Source organism: Vidua macroura, chromosome 9 (genome assembly GCF_024509145.1).
Source record: "Vidua macroura isolate BioBank_ID:100142 chromosome 9, ASM2450914v1, whole genome shotgun sequence".
Lineage (NCBI taxonomy): Eukaryota > Metazoa > Chordata > Aves > Passeriformes > Viduidae > Vidua > Vidua macroura.
The window spans coordinates 18194175-18221466 of record NC_071579.1 but is presented as its reverse complement, the minus strand read 5'-3'; the positions used below and the strand labels follow the sequence as shown (position 1 = coordinate 18221466).

General features: G+C 37.0%; 1 protein-coding gene across 14 annotated transcripts in view; it reads right to left on the bottom strand.

Annotated features, from left to right (window-relative positions):
• Window positions 1-17050: 17050 nt before the first annotated feature.
• Window positions 17051-27292, bottom strand: part of ODF2L (outer dense fiber of sperm tails 2 like) — a 27241-nt gene continuing 16999 nt past the window's right edge. For 9 of the 14 annotated variants that reach the window (XM_053985221.1, XM_053985218.1, XM_053985220.1 and 6 more), the window contains 9 exons: window positions 25954-26140; window positions 25296-25406; window positions 23060-23164; window positions 22301-22447; window positions 21722-21778; window positions 20286-20371; window positions 20039-20201; window positions 18937-19062; window positions 17051-18277 (listed from right to left, as the gene is read on the bottom strand). In XM_053985221.1, the coding sequence (XP_053841196.1) occupies window positions 18149-18277; window positions 18937-19062; window positions 20039-20201; window positions 20286-20371; window positions 21722-21778; window positions 22301-22447; window positions 23060-23164; window positions 25296-25406; window positions 25954-26140 (1111 nt within the window). In that variant the 3' untranslated portion in view covers window positions 17051-18148. The remainder of the gene's footprint in view (window positions 18278-18936; window positions 19063-20038; window positions 20202-20285; window positions 20372-21721; window positions 21779-22300; window positions 22448-23059; window positions 23165-25295; window positions 25407-25953; window positions 26141-27292) is intronic. The other 5 variants (XM_053985212.1, XM_053985213.1, XM_053985214.1 and 2 more) reach the window with 5 other exon arrangements.

The window sequence follows — 27292 nt, the reverse complement described above, 5'->3', positions numbered from 1 at the left end:
ACAGTGTTCCCTTTGGACAGCAGTGTCAAAGGCAAATATAATTGAAGATGCAGGCACTGCTCAGGTCAGCTGCTTATATTTCTCATGTACAATCAATCAATTCTGTCCTCACTTAAATTTGTTTTCCATTAACTGTGCCAATTTTAATGATGTTATCCTAGACTTACACTACTGAGAAGAATAAACCAGACCTGCTAAATTCCCTGAAAATTGTCTTCATTTTGGTTTTGGCTTTTTTCAGCTCATCTAATAACAAGACATGTGACAGACTTATTCAGTAACACTTCTTCAGCCAACAACTGACAATGACAAGAATAATTGAAGGAAGTATTGCTGCTCTTCACAAAACCTTTGTAAATGAAGAAAAATTCTTTACATCTGGAATTCTCATTTAACAGCAGGTACTTCTCATAATTTTCTAGGAAATTATGTCCATAAGATAATGGCATTAAATGATCCAACAAAAACAGTTGATATCTACAAAGCATATTAAATACTGATGTCTGGCTTGGGATAGGGACAGAACTGAACTGGTGACAAAGCAAAGGAGCCATCTCCCAAGATGCTGCATAGTAAAAACCAGCATTAATTCATTTTCCATCTCATTTTCCATCCTGATTCAACAACCTTTTTGAAATGAATGAATGCATCTCCTTGATGACTTTCCCAGCCTTGTTTTACAAGAGGAAATGGAAGAGACTGTGGTTGATGCATTAAAAACAAGGGGAAAGCTGTGTCAGCTTTGTCATGTTTCCTCTTAACTCTGGGCAAGGTTGAACTCTTTTTTTGTAGAAAGCTTATCAGAATGGGCAAGTGTTACAAATATTCTGAAAATTAACAGCTTTTGGCTGGTGACCTTTGATGGTAAAAGACTGCTCAAAGGGCCAGATACAATAGGAAGTTTGTAATAGTAAACATTGTAATTGAAAAATGGATAAACCCTTTAATTCATTTCTACTGGTTTGTGCTTTTGAGGAGGCTTTCCCCTTTTATCCCTCTCAAAACCAGGATAAACTGTGTGTGTCCTTCACTGTTAAAAACATGACTTCCATGAGAAACATCCCAGGTGGGGAGGATGGAGATGGCTCCAGGGACTATACCTCAGAACAGGGCCATTGCATTCAGACATCAGTACTCTGAAGGGTTTCCCCTTCTGCCAGTTCCCCAGCATTGCTTTGGTAGAAAACACCATCACTCAGGCTTCAAGTTCCCTTTTGCATGCATGTAAAGCAGCTTTACCATAAACAGGAATCAGCCCCAGATGTCTTTACAGGAAATAGTACATGGGAAAGAATGCATAGCACTACAAAGATAGAAACCTTTTCTCTCTCCATCCATTTTCAAACCTGAAATTTTCCTTAGACATAAAAAGACACATATAATTAAGGACATCGAGCTGGCTGTAGGGATGCAAATTTGTAGCCCTGCTCTAAATTAGGCCTCGAAGCAGAAGCAGTAAGACAGACCACTAATCAAGGAGGAAACCATTTAGAGAAGGAAGGAGGAACATGTGTGCCCAGAGATCATGAAGCAGCCTTGCACCTGCAATGCCCCCATTATACAAATGACACATTCTCTCCCTCCAAGCATCACCATATTTTTTGCCTGGAGCATGTCTTCACCCAGTGCCCTTGGCAAGGCTTGAGGGACAGGAAGAAACACCTTCTGAATTTAGATCGTGTGGTCAGGGGCTTCTGTATGGCAGAAATGTCATTTTCACAGCTTCCCAGCAGCTTACAGTGAGGACATCCCAGATGGCTTCTAGGCTTAAGTGCAGAAGGCTTCCCTGAGTTCATTCCGGAGTTTGAGTGGGAAAAGGGGAATCATTGGCCTGAAAACTTTCACTGCAATAAAAATTATTATCAAATTACCTGGTGTTTCATGGCAGAATAGGAATTTGTAAAGTAGCAGTTCCCCCCAGTGCAGCTCCTCAGTGTGCAGTTGTGGGGGCAGCAGTGGTGCAGTGACCTGCAGCACAGTCCTGTCAGCACCCTTTTTTTTTTTTTTTTTTTTTTTTTTTTTGGAGCGGGGAGAATAGATATATTGACATTTCTTTTGAACTTCTAAATCAAGCTGGAAGGAGTTCAAGTGCCCAAGAGCAATTTATTGTAAATGCTGGGGATAGGAAACTTGCATGCACATTCCTGTTAATATGAGTGAGCATGAAAAGAAGGCATGAGCTCTACCTCTGTGTAAAGCACATCCACCTTTATGCTGCAGTGATTTATGTGGTAAAACCATTTGCCTGTAAGCATCTTTTGAAGTAGACTCAACCACTGATAGTGAACCAGCTATTTAGAGAGATTGATATATCCACTGGTGTGAGCAGATGCAGCTCAGTGTCTGTCCACACTACAGAGAAGCCCTGTACCAATGGTGAACATGGGTCATTGTAAATGGCACCTTCCAAAGTAGGTTCAGAACTATACCCAGTAGTGAGCACCATCATTTATCTTCCAAAATGATATGTGACACTGTTTGGTTTCTGTGACCTGCAAAAATCAAAATACCTCTCTTAAATGTAGTACACTTGACTGTGCTAAATGACAGAGAAAAAAGGTCTTGCAACATCCTCCAGTCCTGGGTTTGCATAGCTAAACCAGGTCTGGGGCCAAAATAGGACAATTGGTTGATAACCCAGGTTTGTCTCACTAGAAGGGACATTGTTACTCAAAACTTAATTCACTGAGAATATTTCTGAACTGACACTGCGTAGTGCCCAGAAAAGCCTAGAACACACTGTACAAAAGAAGCTGTTCCCAAGATTTTTTCCTGGATCTTTTTGCACTTGTGAGCTGAAAGAACACGAGATTGTTCCATGCTGGGATGTAACCAACTTCACCAGACATGTTGTGAAACATAACTGTGCAAATCCTCTTCCCTGTGCTGCCCACCCTCGGGGTCTGGCATCTGCTGTGTCTGCTGGCTGCCCTCGGGGGATGCCTTTCCAGCCAGCTGCCTCTGAGCTTTACACAGCGTGTGTATGGCTTCCAGCTACAGACTTGATAATATCTAAACACCCACTTTTCACCTCTTTAGGTGAAATGGGTTAAGTCCATATGTTCAGCTTTTATTTCTCCACATTCTAGAGCACATAAATCCATTCCAGATGTTTGTGAGAGGGGATGAACTCCTGTCAGACAGCAAAAAGCTGCATCAGAGCCTGTCTTTACCTCTGCAGCTGTTTCTGAGGATGCTTTTGCATGGGCTGGTACCAACTGGTAGCTCCACTCCACTGAGGAGCAGCTCAGTGTCTGGACATGGCCAAAGGCTGACCACCCTCTTCACATTTCACCACCAAGGACCGGAGAGCATCCTTCCTAAATATGGTACCCCAAAGGTGCATTTCACTGCATAGCCCTTTGGGATTCAGCCTACTGGAATTAACGGGCCAGTAAATTTAAAAAGTCAAATACCGAAGATGGAAGTCACATGAATCTTTTAGCCCAAGGGAAGAAGACATCACAGTCTTGCCTTGACAAGACTCACATGGCAATTTCATACACCATTCTGCTCTCAGTAATTAGTAACGAATCGTATGAAGAGATTTTGATAATGTTTTTAAAACTCTTCTTTTTCTCTACTTCATAGATTTTTCTCTCTCTTCACAGGGTACAAAATTCTTAAGGAATTCCTTCTGCTGTAAAGATTTTTCTTTTGTCAAGGGAACATGTGTCTTTTATTTCCAGGACATTATATACAGATATATTGCCAGGAACTAGATTTTTTTCACAATAGATAATAGCTAAAAACTGAAAAAAGTGCTACAGACTTAAAATTAAATCTTTCAAACCAGTAAGAGCATCAACAGGAGCTCATTTATGTTGTTTATTAGAGAGATGTTACTAATACCAAATGGTTGGGAAAGATTCCACAGAAAAATATTCCCTAAGCATAGTAAATTTTAATGATAATTTTGCTGAAAATTGAATATATTTAAATGTAATGCCCAGTGCAGGTAATGGTTCTGTTTTACCATAGGATACACTTAATCAAACAAAAGCACTCCAGAAACACTCTTAGAGTGCCTTTATTTGACAGAGACCAGCTGGGAGCTCCACATATGTTAGGAATAAGATTTGCAGTTAATTGGCAAAAGCTTAGAAGATTTGAGAAAGGTTCTTCTGCACAGGAGAACATAATCCATGTCCACAGAAAATAATTTTTAACTCACAGATGCAGCTCCATCTTGAAGATGAGCTCCTGATGACTATTTCCAGCAGAGCTGGAGCTGAGGTATCTTCAGCTGTCACACAACCACCCATTTGCTTGAAGCCTGTCAGGACTGAGGCTGCTCCTCCTGCACATGAGGACATGCAAGAAGTGCCACTGCCAAGGAGCCCCTCACAGCAGCCGAGTCACTTTTCTTACATAAAACTTCTAAACAAAACAAACTCTTAGTAAAATAACATTTACTGGAGCCATTGGCTTATCCTAGAGACAGCAGAAATTTGCTAAATAGCTCTAAGCCAAGAGGATGTTTACAGTTTAAGATTTGGTACGATTAGTGCCATATGTTCTCTTCCTTAAGTTTTTCCTGCAAAACATTTTTATTAGATGTAGAGCACAAGGAACTTATACATCTTCCCACTTCATTACAGTAGCATCATCCTTCCAGGGCAATCTGTAACCAAGAATTTTTATCGGTACCTTGAATTTTTTATCGGGTCTCTGGCAGTAGAGAAAAGTTGCAACTGATGAGCCTGAACTACTGAAAGCTGATCTGATAGAATGGAGCTTGCATGGAACATGGAACATAATTGGTTTTTTAATGACAGTCTGTATTCATCCTGGGAGAAAACCTCCTTTGGAAACTGCTTCCAGCAGATAGCCTGGGACACTCTGGAGTGAGCCCTTCAGTAAAAAGCAGCATGCCCTATGTTATTAATCCTACTGAAGTTGCAGCAGCAGTAGTGCATGAATGAGCATAACCTGTCAGGATCACTCTGAGGTGAAAGACAGAAACTGTCAGTCACCATGGAAGGCTTTTACATTCTTCTGAGCCTTCTTGAATGGACTGGGTGTTGATGCTTTGGCATACAGTGGAAAATCAGGGAGTAAGGCACAAAGACCCAGGGCAAAAATATGTGAAATGAAATAATGTCAGATTGACCAAGGAACTGCTTTTCTGCCATTTCTGAGTGAGATTTCACTCCCACAATACAGCAAGTACATAAAAATCCTTATTGTGTCTGAAGAAAGGGTTTTCCTGTACTGACAGAGGTCTATTTCTGCTGGTCCTTTCTATTAGTTAATACATTATCAAGAGATATCCATGCCGGAAAAATAATGGGGAACTGATGGTTTTTACACCAGCATAAGTTTTAATAATAATCTTGTAGAGTATTTTCAAAATCATAGGTGAATACAGAAGCTGAGCTTTTGGTTCACTGGGGGGCATAACAGGGCAGCAATTAGATTTGAAAAGTCAGAGTGAATAAATTAGGCATAAAATTCAGAAAAAACAAACAAACATGGAAATATTTTGCAATTTTTTCTAACGTGGTTTTCAGACTACCTCCATGGGGAGTGTTGATCATTGGATTGATGCCACTTAATGGCAAAAGTTTCTACACAGCTTCTATTGTCTTGCTATTGGACCTGATGATTCTTTGTCATCCAGTGAGTAAAGAAATGGCCCTTGCAGTGGCCAGATTTACAGTGTTCCACTTGAAATTTCTGCTTACACTTTTGCTGAACCTGCCTTTGCTGTTTATGCATCATGTCTTTGTGCAGAACCTGCTTTACCCACACCCTTCTCCACCAGAAAGAAGTGGGAGACTGTTTGGAATGGCTTTGCTTTATTTCAGATATCACTGACCATAATCAGTATGCAATAAAGAGCACCTTTACCCTCTGGTAAAATGGAGTCAGCAGTGCTTGCCTCAAAGCACAGTTCAGCAGCAAACTTGATGACTGTTGTTCATTTTAATTTTTAGCCTGTTCTTAACACCCTCTTGAAAGTCTACATATATTTTTTGAGGAGCTTCACTAAAAATAGATCAAGGGTGTTAATTTGGCTGTAAACATAATGGATCTGGCATCTTTGAAGTAACTTTAATGATTTCACTGAAATCAAAGCAGATTACTAACTGTTAATTAACATCTTCATCCAGTGGGTCACAGCCTATAGAATTAAAACTGCCAATAGTAAAATGAAAGAAACACAAAAGAGTTCTTTTGATCTGGAGATTTTCCCCACCAGAATGAGATCACAAATGATTCATTATGTTTCAAAAAATGATAGAAGTTGACAGCTAACATGACACAGAAATTGGTCGTGCTTATTGGATTAAATATCAACTATTCAATCAGATATAGTTAGTACTTATGATAATTCCACAAGAGTACAAGAGTGAATAAAAACATCAAATATGGTAATCATGCACAGTCACAAAAATGTTTAGACTTTCCTTGGAGCACCATCACTACTAGTGGAAACAAAATTCAGCATTTTACTGTGCAATGCCAGAAACAAAATAAATATAATGTTGGGAACATTTGAAAAGATGCAAGTTTCATTTAATATACAGCTGTGCCCAGCTGATTGCCAAAAGGCCAAGGATGTGCCCCTACTTACTGGGAGGTAGCAAAAAAACCTGACTGCATTTCCAGCCAAACAGGCTGCAACAACTGCCTGCAGAGAGGAGCTGGGGACTCAGGAGCAAAGCAAAGCACCTGCACAGAACCTGATGGGATGGGGTCCCTTGCTTCAAGTGCAGAAACTGTCCATGGCCTGGGTCCTGCTGCCACACTGCTCAAACTCTGAGACCTGAGAGAAATGAGTAAATAACAAGGAATTAGCCAGGACTATATTTTATTTGACGTAAAAATATATTCTTCATTGCTCATATACATCTTTAAAAACTGGGTGCTGCTGAAAATGCCTGCCAGTTTTGTAGCAGGAAATTTGCAAAAGCTCTCACTTATGTGAGTGCTCCTTTGAATACTAATCCTAAATGGAGACCCTACTTCTTCAACAATTCATTGATATAGTTGTATTCTCTGGATTTTTTGGGAGGATTTTTTTTCACATCAATACCTTCTTTGTTTTATGTAGGGAAAAATGTGATTGAGCTCTGAATATATATATATATATATATAAAATATGTGTAACTCCATATGATGGTTAAAGGAAATCTATAGGAACCAGCCATTGATGTTAAGCATACAATTTTTAAAAATTAACATCTGGTATAAATGAATATGACACAAATCACATATAGCCAGAATAAGCTTTTACTTACTGTAGGAAAGGTATTGATATATAGTGTAATGCAGAATGGAGAATAACCAGGGTTTTTCCATTCCTCTTGAGACCTTTGCATGGATGTAACAGCTTCCAAACTTTTCAAAGGCAAGACTTGTCATGGGCATTTTTGCAACCACTGTTATCACAAGTAATTAATAATATGGAACAAAAATTAATTTGATTGGATGCTGTGATACAGCAGCCTGGAGAGTTTAATTGTGATACCCATAGGACAGCAATGGTGGTTTAGAAATTTGAACAGAAACAACCCCTTTGAGAGTTAAATCAGATAAAACAATACCTCCAAGAATATTCCTGCCTAAGCCACCATATCATCATGATGTAAAACCTTATTGTGCAGAAAAATGAGAAGTATGCAAGTCAAAGACATAATAAATGCTTTCCTGAAATTGAATCAAACGAGTTCCTCTTGAAGGTATTTTGCTGCTGTACTTCTATGGTAAAGTTGGTTGCTTTCATTATCCCTGCTGCGAATACAGGCTATCAACACCCTTAAAATAATTCTGCTTGTGCAAGTATTTCTGTAAGAGAGACGACTGTGGACAAGGCAGACTGTAGGACTGTCTAGAATGGATAGTAGCTTTAATGAGCAAATCATGACTAACAAGATTTAGAGGCATGAGACTCACAAACAAGCAGCTATAGGCACTTAGTTTCATTCCTACTCTGTTGTATTTCTGGTTTTGGATGACTAGAGGTGCATTTTGGAGAGAGCTACTGAAACAAGCACACAGCTGAAGAGAGCATAGAAACTTTTCCCAAGCTTGTATTGAATGACAACTTCTTTTTTAAAGAAAAGTTATACCGACATTTTCCAAGGTATAAACTGAATCTTGTGTATGTGCACTGCATGTCCACTGAACACCTAACACATGCCTATGATTAGAAAATGCAAAAATTCCTCAAAAATTTGATTTGCTTGGGAATGGGAAGGAAGAAACCAAGGTTCTAAGTTTAGCCAGGTGCTCAGTATTTATTTTTGAGGACTGATTATTGGCCTTACTGACTGCAATGAACTCTTTGTGACTGAAAAAGAGCACAGAGATATTTCCACTTTGTCTGGTTTTCTCTGGTTCACAAGCCCTCTAGCCCTGAAAGGCTATTTGAAATTGTGAGGATGGCAAAGAAGCTTTTCAGATTCAAGCAAACTGAATTTCCTTGAGAAAAACTTCCCAACCACCACTGATGATGCAAGGAACAGAATATCCTGTGCCAAGGAAGAGCAGAAGGCTGCTCAAACGCTTCCAGCTTTTTTTGATCCTCAAGGCAGGAAGAAAAGCTTGGGTATTTTGCTTACCACAGCTGGCTGTGCCTGGGGCACAGAGCATGTCCTTGGACACTTTCTCAAGGGTGAAACAGTGCTCATCAGGGAAATGGGTGTTCATGTCTCTCCAGCACTTTTCCTGGACACAATTTTATGGTCTTTTTGCATCACTGTCATTCCTTTTGTTCAATTTGGTGCCCTGGTAGAAAGACACAGGAGATAGATGTGCTTGAGCTGCTAACACTGAAAGCTGCATTAGATGCAATTTTACTAAAATTAGGGTCTGTTCAGTGCAAGCACAGCTTTACAAGAGTTCTTTGTCTGATGAACATGGTCTCAAAGCAAATAGGGGCAAAAGAGTAAAGTCTGATATATAGTGAGTATTTAAGAACAATAAAGTGGAATAATAAGGAAGTAATTTCTTCCAGTGTATTGGTTGTGAGTCTGGGATTTCAGTGCGCCTTATATAAAGTTTTACTGTTCAATGTGAGTAAAATTTTCATATACTTTTACTAGCTCAAATCATTACCTCCTCTCCTTTATAAGATCAATATAGTCAATAAGAAGGGTTTCAGCTAATGAGTTCAACATAATTGAAAGACTATTCAACATCCTTTTTCTTGAGCAGATGCTCCAATGAGTCAACCCCAACTCATCATTTGGTTTCACAGAGTTTAAGATTGTGTTAAGAACTACAACCTCCCTGATTTTTTGTTTAAAGGAATCCAAATATAGTCTCTTTTAATGTTTTAGTACCTAGAGAATAAAACAGCTGTCAGCAATATGTTCTCCTGAGTGGCTTTCAGATGAACACTCAGTCTCTTGTTCATAATTTTAAAAATACAGCCACAGTCAATTGTCACCCACAGACAGGTGTGCAGTCCAAATATAAATTTTATATGTGCCAGCACATACGCAAATTAAATATGAAGATGGCAATACTAAATTTTACACAGTGGAACTGTAAGAGGGCTAAAATTAATATCAAATGCCTTGACACTGTCAGATGGTTACCAGGTGCCTGGTTATTTTCCCATTATTCAAGACATATTTAAGAAATATGAGTTGTGGTGCAATACGTCACCAAAATTGCCAAATTCCGACATTGAGTTATGCAGGGTATTTCTCATGCTGGACAGATTTAAGTGGCTTAATGCATGGATATTTTTGTCCCATGGGCTCTGTGAGCACTTAATACAGACATTTTGAAGCGGGCAAGCTGAGGATCCCTGAACAGGGTCACTGAGTAAAAAGTGTGACAGCCTGTATATGTTTGGGTTGAATAAATCCACAGTTGTCTACAGTTCTGAATAAAGCAGAGTCTCAGCTTCAGAAAACAGCTTTTTTATTTTGCATGCAAAAATAGCAAGTAGAAAAGTATCTGATACATGTCTGGTCATGTTGATGTCACTGGTAAAACCCCTATAGAGTTTTAATAAACCCCTGTCCACTGACTCTAAAAGTAACTATTATAATATCAAAAAATGTTTTAGATAGAGACTGAGCATAGGAGTTGCCTCATTTAATATAATGCATTGTGAGAATTAAAACTTACTTTTGTCTTTGTTTCTGCTTAATCAACAATAATGTCTGAGGATGTGTGGAAGAAATTGCGTAGAACGTCCAAGTAAAGATACTGAAGTCCCCATTGAGTTTCTTCTCTCATGAAATAGTGCAAAAACATAATTTTTGAAGAAAGAAGGGAGGGTAAGTTGAGGAATGAAACCAAACATTCTAAGCTATTTCTGTATGAGAGTATTATTTCATTTAGCCAGGAATAGTGGGCATGCCAGACAAAAGGAGTGTATTTTGACATGAGGGCACAATAGCTGCAACCACAAACATCCACACTCTCACTTTGCTCACAGACTCCTTTTTATTTAAAGTTTCTGTCCATGCCTGGGATTCATTACATGTCTGCACATTTCTGATGCAGCACAATTCTTGTACAAGTGTGGGGCTGGAAATCACCACCATGTGTGCTTCCACCTCTAAGCACTGGAACACTCTCCAGTCGTAGTGGCTGGAGCACCTTCCATGAGCAACACCATCAAAAGCCATTGCAGATTCGGAATAAACACAGCAGTTTACTGATAGCACTGGACTGCTTTGAAGGAAATGCCTGGGACGGGTAGTGACCCAGAAACCTCTAGTACTGGCCTATGATTTTTAATTTAATAAAATTTTGATAAGGCCAAGTTAATCTTGAGTAATGTACTGGTATGGAAAAAATCTAGTTCAAAGGATGATTGATCTGTTCCAGTGTGATAAATGTTAAGCAAGGATAATTAATTCCAGACTTTTAGATTCAAGAACTTAAGCTTCTGCATGGCTAATTAAATACATAAAATGGTAAGATAATGCAGGAAGTCTGATCACATCTCACATGCCCCACCAGAAGCCTCATCTATCATAAAAAAAAAATCTTATTCTTGAAGCAACTTGACTGCACAGTCAGACATTGCACCTAAAACTATCCACATCTAGCCATCCATTCAAAGCATTCTGTTTGGACATTCACCTCAGAAGGACTTCTGTAATCCACATGTTCTTTCACAAGACTTTGCAAGTGTATGTAGGTCTTCATTTTGATCTCTGGTGGAAAGTACTCAATTTATATCACTCTAGATCAAAGTAGATGTCAAATCATTAAAATCTGGAATCAAACCTGGTAACCTTGGACATAACTGTAAATAATTTATCCATGTTTAGTGTACAGTTCTTAGATGCATCTTTTCATATTTTGCAGAAGTGAAGTCTGACATGCACAATGAAGCGTGAGGTTCACTACTATAAACCAATATTTATCCAGGAGGTAATAGTTGCATTAAAGTACACTTCTCCCTCATTTAAATAAATGATACTGTGAGACTAATAAGATTTTAAACCATAAGGTTTTGAAAAAAAATCAGGAAAACCCTGAAAGTTTAGGATGGTCCTGAATAAGTAAGGAAATTGGTAAAGAATACATTGTGCAAGGGCAGTTGCTGTTGTAGTCTACATGTAAGATCTGGACTACTTGAGTTGAGGCAAAGAGGAAAATTATCACCAGAGAATAATGAATGAGTTCACCCTGATGAATTTTTGGCATGATTTGCTTGTTTCTGATACTTGATTGGCCAAATTACAGCTGTCACTGAAATGTGCCATTTTTGAGAAAAATGAAATGGTTGTTTGAAATAAACTCTTCACTGTAGAGTCATATAAGGCCTGTGAAGTACATCATCTAGAGTTTCTAAAACTTCCACAGCTGATGGAAATAGCAAGATGTAAAGCAAAGACAAAAAGGAATTGAGCAACAAGTCTTGGGGCTGCATTACATCTTCACTTGGACTAGCATATTCAGGCATTAGACTCTAATGTGTGTAAAGGTGACTCCAATGTAACCCTGATCTGGCTTCCAAAATAGGTTTTAGAGAATTATTTAAAACTGTTTTTTTTTTCTGCCTGGAAAAAATTTAAAAGGAAGGAAGCTACTTCAAGAATTTCCACATTGTTCAAAGAAAGCACAACCACATCACCAACATGTCCTTTAAAAACTGTGGAGAGTAATTAGACCAAGAAATGTGAGTTTGCCAAAAGGTTCCTATTTTAACACAAAATTGTAGTTCATTAAATACATTGACAAGACAAAGAGAAATTAAAGATTTTATATTCACCACTTAAAGCCAGATATAACACTAAGAACTGAGAAATTATTAGGCTGCTAGAAAGAAATGAGGCTTATTTTATAAAATTTGCCCTTTTCCAGACATTAACTTGGGTTAACTGAAGCCAGGAGAGCTAAAACCTAGCAAGCAGTATTTTATGAAAATTAGGAACTGCAGTACCACTGTCCCCAGTATCCCTAGCAGATGGGAGTAGTGCTTAAACACACTGAGTTCATGCCAAGAATGCTATCCACAAACAGTACCTAGGAGGATTCAAAGATTATCTTGCACTACACAGCAGCATGGAGTTTTTGTTTCTGCTGCTCATTCTGTTGAGCTTCTTTTTGGTTTAGATCTTAGAATGATGGGCCTATTAGAAATATGTCACTAGAAGACAAGATTTCCCCTCCATTATTTCAAGTGCACACTGAAAGAGAAATCCACAGGGCTGCCACCTCTGAATGCTCATATCTGGGGAAATCTCCCATGAAATACAAGTATGCAAAGAAATATATAAATGTCTATTCCTGCATCACACATGCTTCACAATATGTTGGTGCTTGACTGTAACTGCATTGAGTTACAAAGGATTGGAATGACAACATTAAATGTCAGAACAATATTTGAACACTCACAGAACTTGAACTCCATTTTTGTCTATTCATAAATATCCATGAGAAATTTCTCCTGAACCACAGTCTTAATAAAACAAGACTTAATAAAAGAAGGAAAGTTATTTGAAATGGAAAGAAACTGGATATTTTTTCCACTCTTGCAAAGAATTTGCAGAAATACTTGAAAGATCCTAAGTTTGGCTCTTTCTTCAGATTTCCCCAGATTTTTTCCTCTAGAAAAGAGAGTGAAATGTTGATATAAACCAGTTTGTGTTTTGCAGCATATTAATATACTGATTTTCTCAAGGAGAGAGAAGAAGGGGAAACCTTACTGTGGAGGAACAGCGAATGTCCTGAGAACAACCTGAAATGCCAACTTAGCATTTTTGCACTTCAAAAACGTCTTTGACTTTTATAAACAGCCATGATGGTAAAATTGAGGCTGTTAAAAATATATGGTTTACTTCAGTAGTTTATAATTCACACTGGCATTTAGTGGGTGGAGTTGTAAATTAGTAAGTGGACTGTTGCCACAGCAGAGTAGGCTGCTGCTCTGCAAAGGAGAAGCTTTGCTAAGAATAGGAATGTGGTCACGATGATAATGAACAAGGGCTCTGCATGCCTGAAACGTTGATGGGAGACTGGGAGATGGTTGTTGGATCTTTAACAGCTGCTCTAGAAATTAGATGTTATCAAAGATCTGTTTGAAAGATTGAACTGGATGAAAAGCACGACAAACTTAACCAGAAAGACCTGGTTTCAATTTTTAGTAGCACTACCGAAAGGCAGAGTGGCACACGAAATATTTGTGTTGTCAATAAATTGGAAGGTACAGTTTTATAGCCAACAAAATGCTATGTTTATTCTGCTGCAAGAGGGAGGCAGGATTGCAGCAGTCTCTATGCATAAAAGTCACTACTTTTTCCCTATTGCTTTCAAATTAAGTAGATTAATGTGCCAAGAAAGCATTACCATATGTTAATCAGGTATTCAATATGGTCTGTCAAACACTCAAAGAAAAAAAGTCAGTTACTTCCTGGAAACTATATAATGTTCCAAATAAACCCAGCTTTTTAATGACACTAGATTTCTCTGAGGGGGGATTATTTACTTATCACTAGGATGATTTGCCTTTGGATTCTTAGTAGCTGTAACAGCCTTATTTAAAGGTTGAAAGCCAAGAGCATTATATCAGAAATCCTGAGTGAAGGGTGCAGATAGATATGAATGGCAATATAAAACATGCCACCTTCAACTTTTGGAAGCTTTACTGCTGAGTGACAGTTGCTGTATGATTGCTGCTCATCCAGAAGCAGACAGGAAAATATTCTGAACCCAAATGCATGACCTGCATGACTGCAATAATTTCATGTTTTTGACTGCTTAAATTCTCAGTTGATGGACATCAACACAGTGCTCTCCATTTTCTGGCCTTAAGATACAAGTTTGAGCTATGTCAACCTTAAAGTGATCCACAGGAAATTTTCACTGGAAAAAAAAAAAAATATCTCTATGAAATCATTGTGTCTACTTCACATGCTGCACAACCCTTTCCTATGGGGCCCTGCTTTGATCCCTGTTTGTGCTGGCCAGCCCTAGGCCCCCCAGAGCAGAAAGAGCTGCACGCAGATGTTACACTGCTAAACAGCTCATCAGTGGAGGAAACCAGGTCACTTCTCCTGTAGGAAGATCACCAACAAAGTGATTTTGTCACAAAAAGTCTAATCTGGCTGTTAGTTCTGAGTCAGAATATGGGACACATTTCTAGCAGAAACCACTTTGAGCTGCAGTTCCTCCCTAAACTTTCCCAGATACCCAAATATTGATTTAATTCACTATTAAATAGACAAAATAACTTCTCAAAAGGATTGCTGGGCTAGTAACCTATCACATTCCACAGAGGGCTCATCCATACGGAGCTCAGTGACAGCTGTGTATCTTCTATAAAGATATCCCTTAGGAAGCCATGTGTCTGGTACAAAATAATTGAGTATTTCTGCTCTTACTGGAAAGACTTCATCTGACAGGAGAATTTATAGCAGCTTTTGTAACAGACAGGAAACAAAAAAATATCTTTTATCAAACTGAAGCCACTAATAACCTCTTGGCAGACAGGATTAAAGAGGTAGCGTCCCAAGCAGCCCTAAGACTTATGTTCTTTGGTTTAAACTCTGTGTTCCCACGCACTAACAAATCTAAAGCATATAAGATTGCAGTAGAGAGTAGGGAATCCAGGTCTGCCAGTTTCAGGACTCTACATGCTTACAATTTAACCTAATTAAAGCCATGAAATTATAATTGAATATGGAAATGTACTGGCTAAAAAGTGAATCTGTCACAACCTCAAATCACTTCATTTATTGTAACTCTGAAATCCTGTCCCATTATGAAACATGTGCAGCAGTGTATCCCATGCTGACAAAGGGGCACTCTACAGATACAAATGTGGTGTCATCTCAGAGCCACATTTTAAAATGTGGTTTTGAAAGCTACTAGCAACAGTCAGGTTTATTTCCCAGAGCCTGTTTCTTCCTGCCCAGCTGATGTCTGCCTGGCCAGCAATAGCACACTGCTCATGAGGGGGTTTGAGCACACTCACCCTCACCCGAAGAGCTCCTTAACTCCTGGGTACCTTCTGTGTGTGCAGACCAGTCAAGAACTGAAGTATCCTTTTAAACTGTGCATATTCTGCTGACAGAGTCTCAACAAACTGATTTAAAAGCAGATCCATAGCAATTATACTGAAGCTGTTCCTGGAAAACTCCACAGGAAAAAAAAATAAATAACATGGGTAGCAAATAAAGCAATATGCAGATATAGGGGGGATATTGTAACACTGCAGGTGACTTTGATTTGATTTACAAGAACACTTGGCATCAGTTCAGCCATGGGTTCTCCTACATATCTTGGATCATACTGAGCCAGCTTCTGCAAAAAATTACTACAAAATCCTTTCAAAATCAAAAAATTCTACAACACACACAATGTACATTTGACTGTGTACCTTAGTAAGCCTACAGTAAAAATTGCTTCTTACCAGGAAATCTAAATAAACTGGGATACAGAATATAGTGTTTGAATCCTTTTTTCTTTCTCCGCTCTGTTCTTAACCAGCTAAAATCTCTTTCTATTGGAAAAGCTCATCACTAAAAGCATGGTCAAACTTTTATATAGGATCTCTGGGCAAGGACTTTCTACACAGCAGAAGTGAAACATTCCTGCTAAGGGGCCTGTGAAAGAATAGTATCTGACTAAAGATATAATCACAAAAGCGAGCACAGTGTGGACCAGGAACTTTGGGTTTCATACTTTTTCTGTCCATACTTACAGCAATAAGATGTTTAATCTGACTGTATTTGAAAACGGTGACAGCATATTCAGCTTTTTTTTTTTTTTTGGGAGGGGGAAATGACAAATTAAAATCAAATTGGAAAAAAAAGGCTAAGAGGTAAGACAGTGGCAACACCATCTTACCAAAGGCTTCTAAAATTGTTAGAGAAGACAACACCCCCAAAAGCAAGCATAATTAGTCCATTTCTTACTACAAAACTGTGTCACTTTGCTATGTGATGCAGATGGTAAAAATAAATTGCTTTAAAGAAAAATAGTAGAATCCCAAAATGCAGTCAAATCAGTACAGCTGTATTCAAGAACTTTGTGGCAAAGCATGCAGATTTCTATAGTGCAAAATGAACACGGCAATAACTACTTTAGCTATACATTACACAGTTACTAAAAATACAAGCAGCAATCTCAAGTAAATGCTAGATCCCTCAGTAGTTAGACAAAATTTTATTATTTTCTATATTAGAAAGAAATAATCCACAATAACTTGTCCTAAATTAATTTTTTAAAATGCAAAAGACAGGATAAGCTAACACCAGTTCAAAAAGGAGCTGAGTAAAACCAAATGATCCTTGTGACTATCAGCCCTATTTCTACCATGCAAAAAAACTCCCACACAAACAAAAAGGTAACAGAGAACCATAAAAAGAAACAAAACAAACTAAAAAGGAAAAAAACAAAATCTAATGAAAGGTGTACAGTTTTTCAGTATGAGCTTTGGAAAGCCACTCATGCACTGGATTGAACAATTTATTTCTGAACTCTTTCCTTCATACATGATGACTTTCAAAAAGGTTTTGATATTTTATAAGTAGCACAATCAGAACTAAATGAATCCAAATATTTGTGCGTGCGTAATGGAAACCCCCCAATTTTAAAATAGATATTTGCTACTAACATGTCATATAGAATAAATGACAATTTTATTTTTGAAAAGTACACAGAAGCAGATCATTAGCATACGTCAGTATTTGTTAAGATGGACAAGCATTTGCAAAAAAAGAGATCCATATTCAACACATTACTAATAACTAACAATGAAATAGAATGGGTATTGTCTATGCATAAACAAACTTAAGGTTTTGGTCAAAAAATATATATTATTTAAGTACACATTGTAAATCACACATATTTAACTGAACGTACTATTTTTAAAAAACATATCATAGCATATATCTACAAAACTAATTGGAATTTAGAACTGAAATTAAATCAAGAATTGTTTCTTGTATTAATCCTGTATCAGCTGAATATTTACATGTGTTTTACTTGAGGCACAAGTCAATCTTAATGAACAGCAGCTCTTGAACTCAGACTAATATTTAAATATCTCACTGTAGCTCTGTCACCAGGGTATATCAGCACATTCAGAGCTTAAACTATACCTGTATCTAAAAAATTTTCCTATTCATATTTATAAAATACTACTATACTACTAAGCATAATGATGAGATGTAGAGGAAAATGGCTGGATGGGACAGCCTTGTGGTGGCAACTCTCCCATGTAGTGTAGGGCTACACAGGGGCTAAACTGCAGGGGAAAAAAGCAAAAAAACCTAATGATTTCAATTTTTGCCTGTTTTAATGGGTTATATATCACTGAATTGAAAGATAATCTGTGATCACCTACATTTACCATGGACTAAAAAGACTCAGGTAAGTTTTTACAGCCCAGCACATTCACAGACCAATTTGGTGTGCATACCCCCCACGTGCACACCTGCTGCTGCTGTCATGCACTTGGCCTTTGCACTGCTGTGCCATGGATAACACAATGGTTTCTACCAGGAACATCAGCTCCATTCCCCACGTGGGACCAGCCAGTAGATAACAGCAATGGCTGACCTGTTTCTCCCACCCACAACAGATGTTTTCCTAGGGAAGAATTAACATTATAAAATTTAATCTGTCAAAATAATGTAAGGCCTCAATGGCTTTGCCTCCAACAAGGCTGGGAGCCTAACCTTGACAAATTTCTTTACTATAAAATTGATTAAAGAATTCAGCCAAACATTGTTACATATGCATCTTTCAAAAACTGCACATAATTCTGGATGATCTGGTTCTTGATCACTGACTTCTGTAGGCTGTTCTCCAGCTCTTTCAAACGTACTTCATAGTGCTTTTCATTCTAATGAAAAAAGAAAAATGCATAGAAACTTAGAAAAAAAAAAAATAAATCAATCAAAATAATAATCTAAGACACAAAGTACCTAATTTTTATAGCTTTATTTACCTGCAAAAGTTTTCAGAGACTCCACAAAAGCAAAGGTGCTAAAAAAGGCTTCAAAAGATTGACGCTTTTATTTATGTTCAGTCAGGACCAAACTGAACATGTTTGGATAGACTTAAAATCAAAAAAAGGCCTACAGTAATTTATAAAAATTGTAAATTCAGAATACTGTCATTAACTCAGGAAAGAAAAAGAAGCTATCACTACATTATTATGGGATTGTTATGCATCTAATCAAATGTAGATATGCTTACTGAACACAATTGATCTGAAGGAAATTACAACTTTATACTTTTGGTTTTTTGTCTTGCTGGGAAAACTTGACTGAGTAAGAACTGTAAACACAATATTATTCAAGTGATTTAGTTAGACTGGACATTTGTTAGGTTGATGGGAAATGTCAATGTACAAAGTATATTGTCAAGTTGAATTAATTTATTGTTCTGAAAAGTGTGTATCACTGTATTAGCAGTGTGTTTTCAGTAAAAGGAACTTGTTTTTGTAAATGGTGATGTGGTAAGTGATTTCTTAAATCACAAACAGCATTATTTACTCACATGGTGAAATAAGCAGAGGAGTTGGTTTTTTTCTTCTTGCCTCTTTCTCACTTCAGCTTCAAGAAGTAGCAGTTTTGTCTGAAAGGCTTGTTCTTTGTATGACATTTTTTCCCATTCTTCAGCTACCTATAAAAGTAATGAGAGAGAAAGGATATATATGTTATGTATATATACAATATATTTATAAATTACATTATATAATTAATTATATGTGATACAATATATTTATAAATATATATATATATTCCATATACATTTACTCTTAAAGCCCAAATCAAATTATTTTCTTATCTCTTAACATTAATAGCTCTATTTCTTATTCTCTAATCGAATACTTAACTTATTTCCCATGCCCAGGACTTAAACAAACCTGAGAAATATTCTGGCTAAATTTGAAAGCTGTTTCAATTTGGGAAAAAAATGTAATACAGTGGGAGGGAAACACTTTTTAGCTTATTTTCAAGTTATGCCAAAATTTTAGTTTTCTCAAAACAAAAGAAATATCCTCAGCAGTGAAAAAAATCGCGTGGTTATTTCAACATTTTTAATCTGAAATTGCAACTTCGTACATTTTTTCCGATTAAACTAATTTAATTCACTACAATCTAAATTCCTACATTTCCTCTTGAATTTGATTAACTGTTTGCATAATTTCTACAAATTGTAAAATTCTGCTTAATACAGAATGAATGCAAACTCTTCCTCTAAAAAGAGAAGGATTTCAACACAAACGTTCTTGTGGGCTTTTATAAGAAAGAAAATAAAAGATAAGATTAAGCTTTTGTACAGAAACTTTTTGCCATATGTGTGGGATTTAATATAAGTTGGTTAAAGAATTTTGATTTGTCAATTAAAAAAAAAATTATAATAAAAAGTTGGTAAATTGAATCTTGGTATTTATTTCCATAGTATCCAAACTTGACAAAGAAACTGAATTGTTCCATCCAGATTTAAAACACGCAGAAAATCACAGTAACTGTTTAGTATTTCTCCCTACATGCAAAATAGCCTTGTCCCATAATTTTTTCTCAAGCTCATTTTTAATGCTATTTTAAATAGAAAGTAGCAAACAAGATTGAGAGATGCATTAAAGCACCAATACCATTTTTCTCCCTTCTTCCAAAGCAGATTCAAGTTGTCTGGTTAATGCATTATATTCTGCAATTTTCTCTTCAAGCTGCAATTTACTACTCCGAAGACTCTCATCTTCTTTTGTGAGCTGGTGAGCAAGTTCTTTATTCTGATATTCCATCTGTCCTAATTGCCTTTACACAAAACAGATCAGTGAATTATAATTGTCTATAGCAGAAAAGTGTAGGAATTAATTTTAATCAGATTCTTCAAGTTACCTTTGAAGATCTTCGTATTTCTTCTGAATGTTACAGATCTCTTCCTCTAAGCAAAGATTGCCCATAGAAGTTACACTATGGTTATCCTGTGAAAATGACAATTTGTTTCTAGTTGAAGAGACCTGTATACAGGATCTAACTGGAGTAAAGTAAGCCTGTTTATTAAAACCCATAAAAAATTTAACTGTAATTTCAGATCAATGATATGTTCATTCAGACAAATGCTATATTATAATCAAGTAAATGTTATCTTGTATTATGGTACCTTGTATCATTATCTTAAATTGGTAAAATACAGCTAAAGTTGGGGACTAAAATTTTGTGTGAACACTTTAAGGCTGAAAACCTGCTATGTAACAAAGTCCTGAAAAACTCCATGTGCTGCTCATGCAGCCTTGTGTATTAGGAGATGGTCAGGTCTACCTGACCAGCAAAAAAAGCTCCCTCACACTACAGTCACAGGAAGCATAAAAATAACACTGCATATACATATGGTTATCACAGGAGAACTGTGCAGCACTGGCAAAGAATTTCAGAAAGAAGAGAAGATAAAAAAAGACAATCAAGTTCATGAAAAGAGATACATCAGCAGCAGAAGCTGAAGGAAGCAAGAAGACAGTCTTCTCCTGCCCAGCACCCAGAGTGCTAAACTTTTACATGTTTTCTTTCAAATCTCAGTAGCAATGAGATTATTGCTCCTTCTTCCACCCATCAACAGCATGTTAGCAATAAACAGGCACATCAACAGCCTGTGGGTGCCATCATTTACAGGGGTGACCACCACCATGCTTTGGACTACCTCAAGCAGTCTCATGCAGCAATTTGAGCTCATCTGCCTGATTGTGTTTATCAGAATTACAGGCTGTTCAGGTAGCAGCAGACTGGTTGTAGCAGAAATTAGTCCAGCTGAACCTCAGAGAGGTTTTCTGCAGAGGGAGCAATTGCTCCAAAATTAATTTTCCTAAATTCTGGTCATAGAGTCAAGGGTAAAGTACATCAATCAACAAGACTTAATGCTGAAATTTAACTACTGTTCCACCAGACTAGTGATTATATTCCCAATTATTTTGCTATACTTAAGAGGTTCTTCTGCACTTTTTCAAGTAAACACGTAGTTAGATTAAAATGACATACATCATTTTATATGCTGTATAAATTTTGCACCTCAAAATCAATTATTGCTTAAGTACTTTAAGATTTAAGAGTTTATGAACATTCCTGAAATAATCAAAAATCAAGAGCAATGTTTCTTATAAAGTCTATAGGATCACAGAGACGCACAGTACTTCAGCTGTAGTTTTCCTACTGACATAGAAGGATGATTAGGCCTTTTTCCCAACCTACTAACTTAAAAACCTTTGTCATTTGTGCTCTTCTAACTTAAAAGCACATTAAAATAAAGACAGAAAGCAATAACAAAAAAACCCCAAACCTACCCTGCCATAGAAATTGATGTCAGAGAAAAAAAGAGTCCAGGAAAATTCATTTTCAGGCTTTAGAGAAAATACAAGCATTAGTGTTAAATACAGCTAAATATTGCAATTATCCTATTAAAGCATATTTTAAAAGCACTTGCTCAGCTAAAACATTTTAAAATTTTATACAGCATCAAGAATATAATTTATCTGATTAAATACTGTACGGTTTATAAATTTGTCATTAAAAACAAAACTAATGTATAATTAAATTATTCTACTAGATACAAAAAATATCTAGACTTGCATATATTTCCAGGGAAGAATTCTGCAACACATCTCAGGACATAAGTATTCAAATAGGTCAAAAATATACTCATTCTAAAAGTTACAAGTCTTGCCACATAATGAATTCACATAAATACAGTTGGCAACAGTTTTATTTTCATTATCTAATTTCCACAGAAGTTTTTGATTTATGAAGAAAATAACAAAGGAAACCTCACCACTGTCACACATGCCAATAGTAAAAAATGCCCCAGTGACTTTTTTCCACATAATTTTCTCATTTATCTTGAGAAATCAGCATGTTCTAACCACCTGAAGCTCCTGCTCCCTGAGGGTTTTGCATTTCTGTGCACGGATCCTTTCCCAGGCCAGAAGCTTTTGCTGGTTTTCCTCAGCTGCTTTCAGTGAGTCCCAAACATGTTCTAACTCCTTTAACTCAGCCTCCATTTTGTGCCTCACCTACATAGTAGCATCGCAGGAGAAAAATGTAAATGTAAAATAAAACCATAAATTAATTGTAATACTTAATGGATTTTCATGTAGGTAATAGAGCTAAAATTCTATACAAGTTAGATATCACCTATTTTATAAAATATTGACAAAGATATAAGTTCATTTCTGATGTTTAAGAATGTGCTGTCTTTCAGTGTTCAGCTCCATCTGCTGAAAAATGTATAACTCATCTCTGTGTGGAGTCTCAATCTTAACTGTTAAAAAGAAAAGGACTTATAATAGGCTTGCTTCCATGTACAGCTTTCACAACTGTTCTGTCAAGAAGATAGTTTCAAAATCACCAACAATAAAGTCACACTTTTGAAAGTGATAAAGGAATTCTGGAATTCTAAAATAGTAGCCAAACTACTTAGTAATTGCACTAGGAATCACTGCTCAATTGTTTGCAATTGTGTAGTATCCAAAAAATACCAGCTTTAGATAGCAGTCAGTAAAAGCCTCAGAAATTTAAAACCAAGAGATAGTACCTTGTGACTTCTAACAAGATCACAAAAATGTAGAAAGTATCTGTGTCCTACAGAATTGTTTGTAAACATTCTTTGCCACTGCAAAACTTACCTTATCTGCTTCTAAGTATTTGTTTTCTGTTATTTTTTTGTTTTCATTTAAGACTGTTTTATACCTGGATTTCAATTCTTCCACTGCAATTTGTTTTTTTTGTACCTAGGACAACATACATTTTTCACATACATATGCAAGGTCCTTCATTTAAATATAGAAAAGATAGAATCATTAGTATGAAGCATAAAGGAAAACCTCTGACTTCTAAATAATATCTCAAAGTTTGTCATTATTTGAAGTTATTTATTTTCATTATCCTACTTGTCACAGTAAGTACAAAAGGGTTACCAGGTAAAGAGCACTGTCATATCAGCAGTGTGTTATCAACAATGGAGAATGAGCTACAGCTGTGCTGTAGAAGCAGCCAGTGTGACTAGCACCTCTGTCCCCACATAGCAACTGTCACTGACACTTCCCATCTGGAGTCACTACAGCCCTGAGCTAGGGAATTACACTCCACTCACTGCTTAAGGCTGGCTGTTACCTGGAACTGCACCTACCATCTTAAAGCTGGCAGCAACTTTATTTATGATGATGCATTCCAAAGACAAGGCTCTCTGGCTCTACTCTAGATTTTTTATCATGTCCTTCTTTTCTCTTGTCATGATTAAAAAAAAGTAAGTAAAGAATGTCAGTGAAATTGTGTCTACATTATAGCATAAATAGATACATATTTGAATCAATGTTCTAAAATTTCTGTGTGAATATAGCCAAACACAAAAAATTAATTGATAAAAAGCCCATTATAACTTTGGTTTATTTGTTTCACTGGTATTTCTATGTGGATTTACCCACTGAAACAAAACAACTCATATATAGACGACATGGATGAGGGCATCGAGTCCTTCATTAGTAAATTTGCAGACGACACTAAGCTGGGAGCTTGTGTTGATCTGTTGGAAGGAAGGAGGGCCCTGCAGAGAGACTTAGATCGGTTGGATGGATGGGCAGAGTCCAACAGCATGAAGTTTAGTAAGTCTAAGTGCCGAGTTCTACATTTTGGCCACAAAAATCCCCTACAGCGTTACAGGCTGGGGACAGCGTTGCTGGACAGTGCTCAGGCAGAAAGGGACCTGGGGATGCTGGTCGACAGCCGGTTGGATATGAGCCAGCAATGTGCCTTGGTGGCCAAGAAGGCCAATGGCATCCTGGCCTGCATTAGGAATTGTGTGACCAGCAGGAGCAGGGAGGTCATTCTTCCCCTGTACTCGGCGCTGGTCAGACCACATCTTGAGTACTGTGTCCAGTTCTGGCCCCTCAGTTTGGGAAGGATATTGAGATGCTTGAGCACGTCCAGAGGAGGGCAACAAGGCTGGTGAGGAGCTTGGAACACAAGCCCTATGAGGAAGGTTTGAAGGAGCTGGGGTTGTTTAGCCTGGAGAAGAGGAGGCTCAGAGGTGACCTCATTGCTCTCCACAACTCCCTGAAGGGAGGTGCAGACAGGTGGGGTCGGTCTCTTTCACCAGGCAGTAACTGACAGAACAAGAGGACACAGTCTCAAGCTCAGTCAGGGAAGGTACAGGTTGGATATTAGGAAAAAATTTTTCACCGAAAGAATAATAAAAAACTGGAATTGTCTTCCCAGGGAGGTGGTAGAATCGCCAACTCTGGATGTGTTTAAAAAAAGACCTGACATGGCACTTGGTGCTACAGTCTAGTTGAGGTGTTAGGGCATAGGTTGAACTTGATGATCTTAGAGGTCTCTTCCAACCTCATTATTCTGTGATTCTGTGTGATTCTGTGATATAACCCTATACTCATAACCCTAACCCTAACATATATTTCTTGAATGAACTTGGATTTCTTGAACTTACTTAAATACTGATATGCTCTTAGGAACATGAAGATAAAATACGGCCAAGTAGAGGTAAAATATCACCAGTATATCCACTGAAAACATCAGACTCAAACTTTTTGAATATCTAGTTTACTGGGTCACTAACCCACTTTTTAGCAAGCTCGTCTGAGCCTTTTGTCTTGAGACTCTTCAATGAGGTTCAAGTGGGCATCACATAATTCAATACAGACAATGTGTACTTGTAGCTGTGTGGAGACTACTCTTCCATATGGTCTGTAATAGCACTTTCTTCTTTCAAACTCAATATTACAAAAATATTACAGTCCCCATGACAACAAAATGGGTTTATTGCAAACAAAACCTTTATCATTTCCTCAAAATGGCTTACAAATTTAAAAAAAAACATACTTGAGGATTTCAAACATGGTAAGTCACCTCATTTTTATGCTGTTCTACAAGGTTTTCCTGCAGCTTTGCTTTTTCTTGCATATGTAGCAACTCATATTCAACAGACACTGTACTTTCCTCCAACATAGCAAGGGAAGCCTTGATCAAAAATAGAAAATATAAAAATGTTAAGAGTGTTACTAAAATAACGCATTCTACAATATAATATTACCAGCAAGTGACTTGCTGGCACCAGGAAGACTGATGTAATTATTTTTGTTGTCAAACAAAAATTATAGTCTATAGTTCATTTGTAAGCTCATCAGAACACTTATATCAGATGATAAAAATCTGCAAACTCTTTCAAAATTTAAATTAATAATTGAGGTAAATTCAGATTTTTAATTTGAAAGAGAATTTAACAAACATAAAAGAATTTCTATTTTAAGCAATTGTGCAGTTATTGACAGTAAGATAAACAGCATCCTGATTAAGCAGATATATCATCACACAGCCCTGTTCCTAGCTTTGCCATAAATTTCCACTGGAAAATTTTCAGATCTCATTTGCTCTTACTATTATAAATGGATGGCAAACCTTATTCTGCAGGTCTGGAGTCTCTTGACAGAAGGTCAAAGAGAATTAATGTGGTTACTACATTAATGTATGAGAAATGTAGAGCCATTCAATGATTTAATAATCTCACCTTTAATTTTTTGTTTTCAAGGTAAATCTTTTCATTTTCAGAGTTAACAGAATTTAGCTTTCCAAGAATTTCCTCTTCTGAGTTTCTTCTCCACTCCTCCCTTCTTTCCATGTCTTCCATCAGGCCTCTGATCTGACTTGTTAGACAGGCAAGTTCTCTATAATACACAATGCTTCCAAAACTCTCACTATGAAAATTAAATTGAACCTTAATGCATTCTCCTTCATGGTATATATATATATATAAAAGGAGGAATGTATTTATGCATCCAAAGAAAAGATTGTCTACTTATATTCTGAAATAAACTCTCTGAAAGAGGAGAGTTCCTACTCCAAGTAAGATGTCTTAGCACAATTATAGAACACCAAATGATACTTTCAAGTATCATTTGAGAACTATGCATATGTACACTGTACAAAATGTAATTATATTGAATTTATAGGGTATATCACATAATGTCCTACTAAGAACACTCCTTAGCTACTTTAGGAATGTTACTTTCCATTATTAAAAGCAGCAAATTATGCTATGCCTCATTTTTTGCCTTTTTTTTGGTTAATAAAGTTCACAAAATTTGTTTTGCTGTTTAGTCAGCCACACACTGCTTAGTAGAACAAGTCTTGTAAGAATGGCACATTTCAAGCAAAGACTTGCATTTTCAGCTGAAATGAAAACAGCAAAAACCAGCTGGAGGCAAAATGAGTATTTGTTCTTTCTTAGCTGCCTTCCTATATACACTGGACCAATGTGGGCTAGACAGATTTCTGGACTGATGTCATCTACCTGCCTTCTGGTAAATTTTTAAAATCTACTGCAAGTATTTTCAGAAATGCCAGATTTTCTGGGACAAAACCAAAATATTTAAGTAATTTTAATGTGAGCTGTTAGATACTTGAGCATGAAGCAAGTTCTTTGTGAAATAAACTTTGCCTTGGACCTAGAATAAAGGCATCTAACAGTTTCTTTTGCTGGTTTAAATTATCGTCCATATTTCTAACAACAGAAATGGTAAAAGTATATTTGTCATTGTCTGCCCAAAAATAACTTATCCTTCATGTACATTAAGATTTGACTGTGTAGTTTGAAAAAGGTTGGATAATTTTGTTCTGCTCTTCCTTACATGAGTGAACTGTTTGAATGGCATCTGAGAGGAACCCTTCTCTATCCTCTACTGAATTGAGACGTTAGTGGAACTGAAATAATTTGGCCATCTCTAGTCTGAAGTAGGACCTAGAAGACAAAGAACCTTCTTCTATTCTGTAAACATAAGGGTTAACACTCAAGCTGTTGAATCAGTTATTAAATAGGTGGTTATGTGGAGGCCTCATAGGAGCAGCCA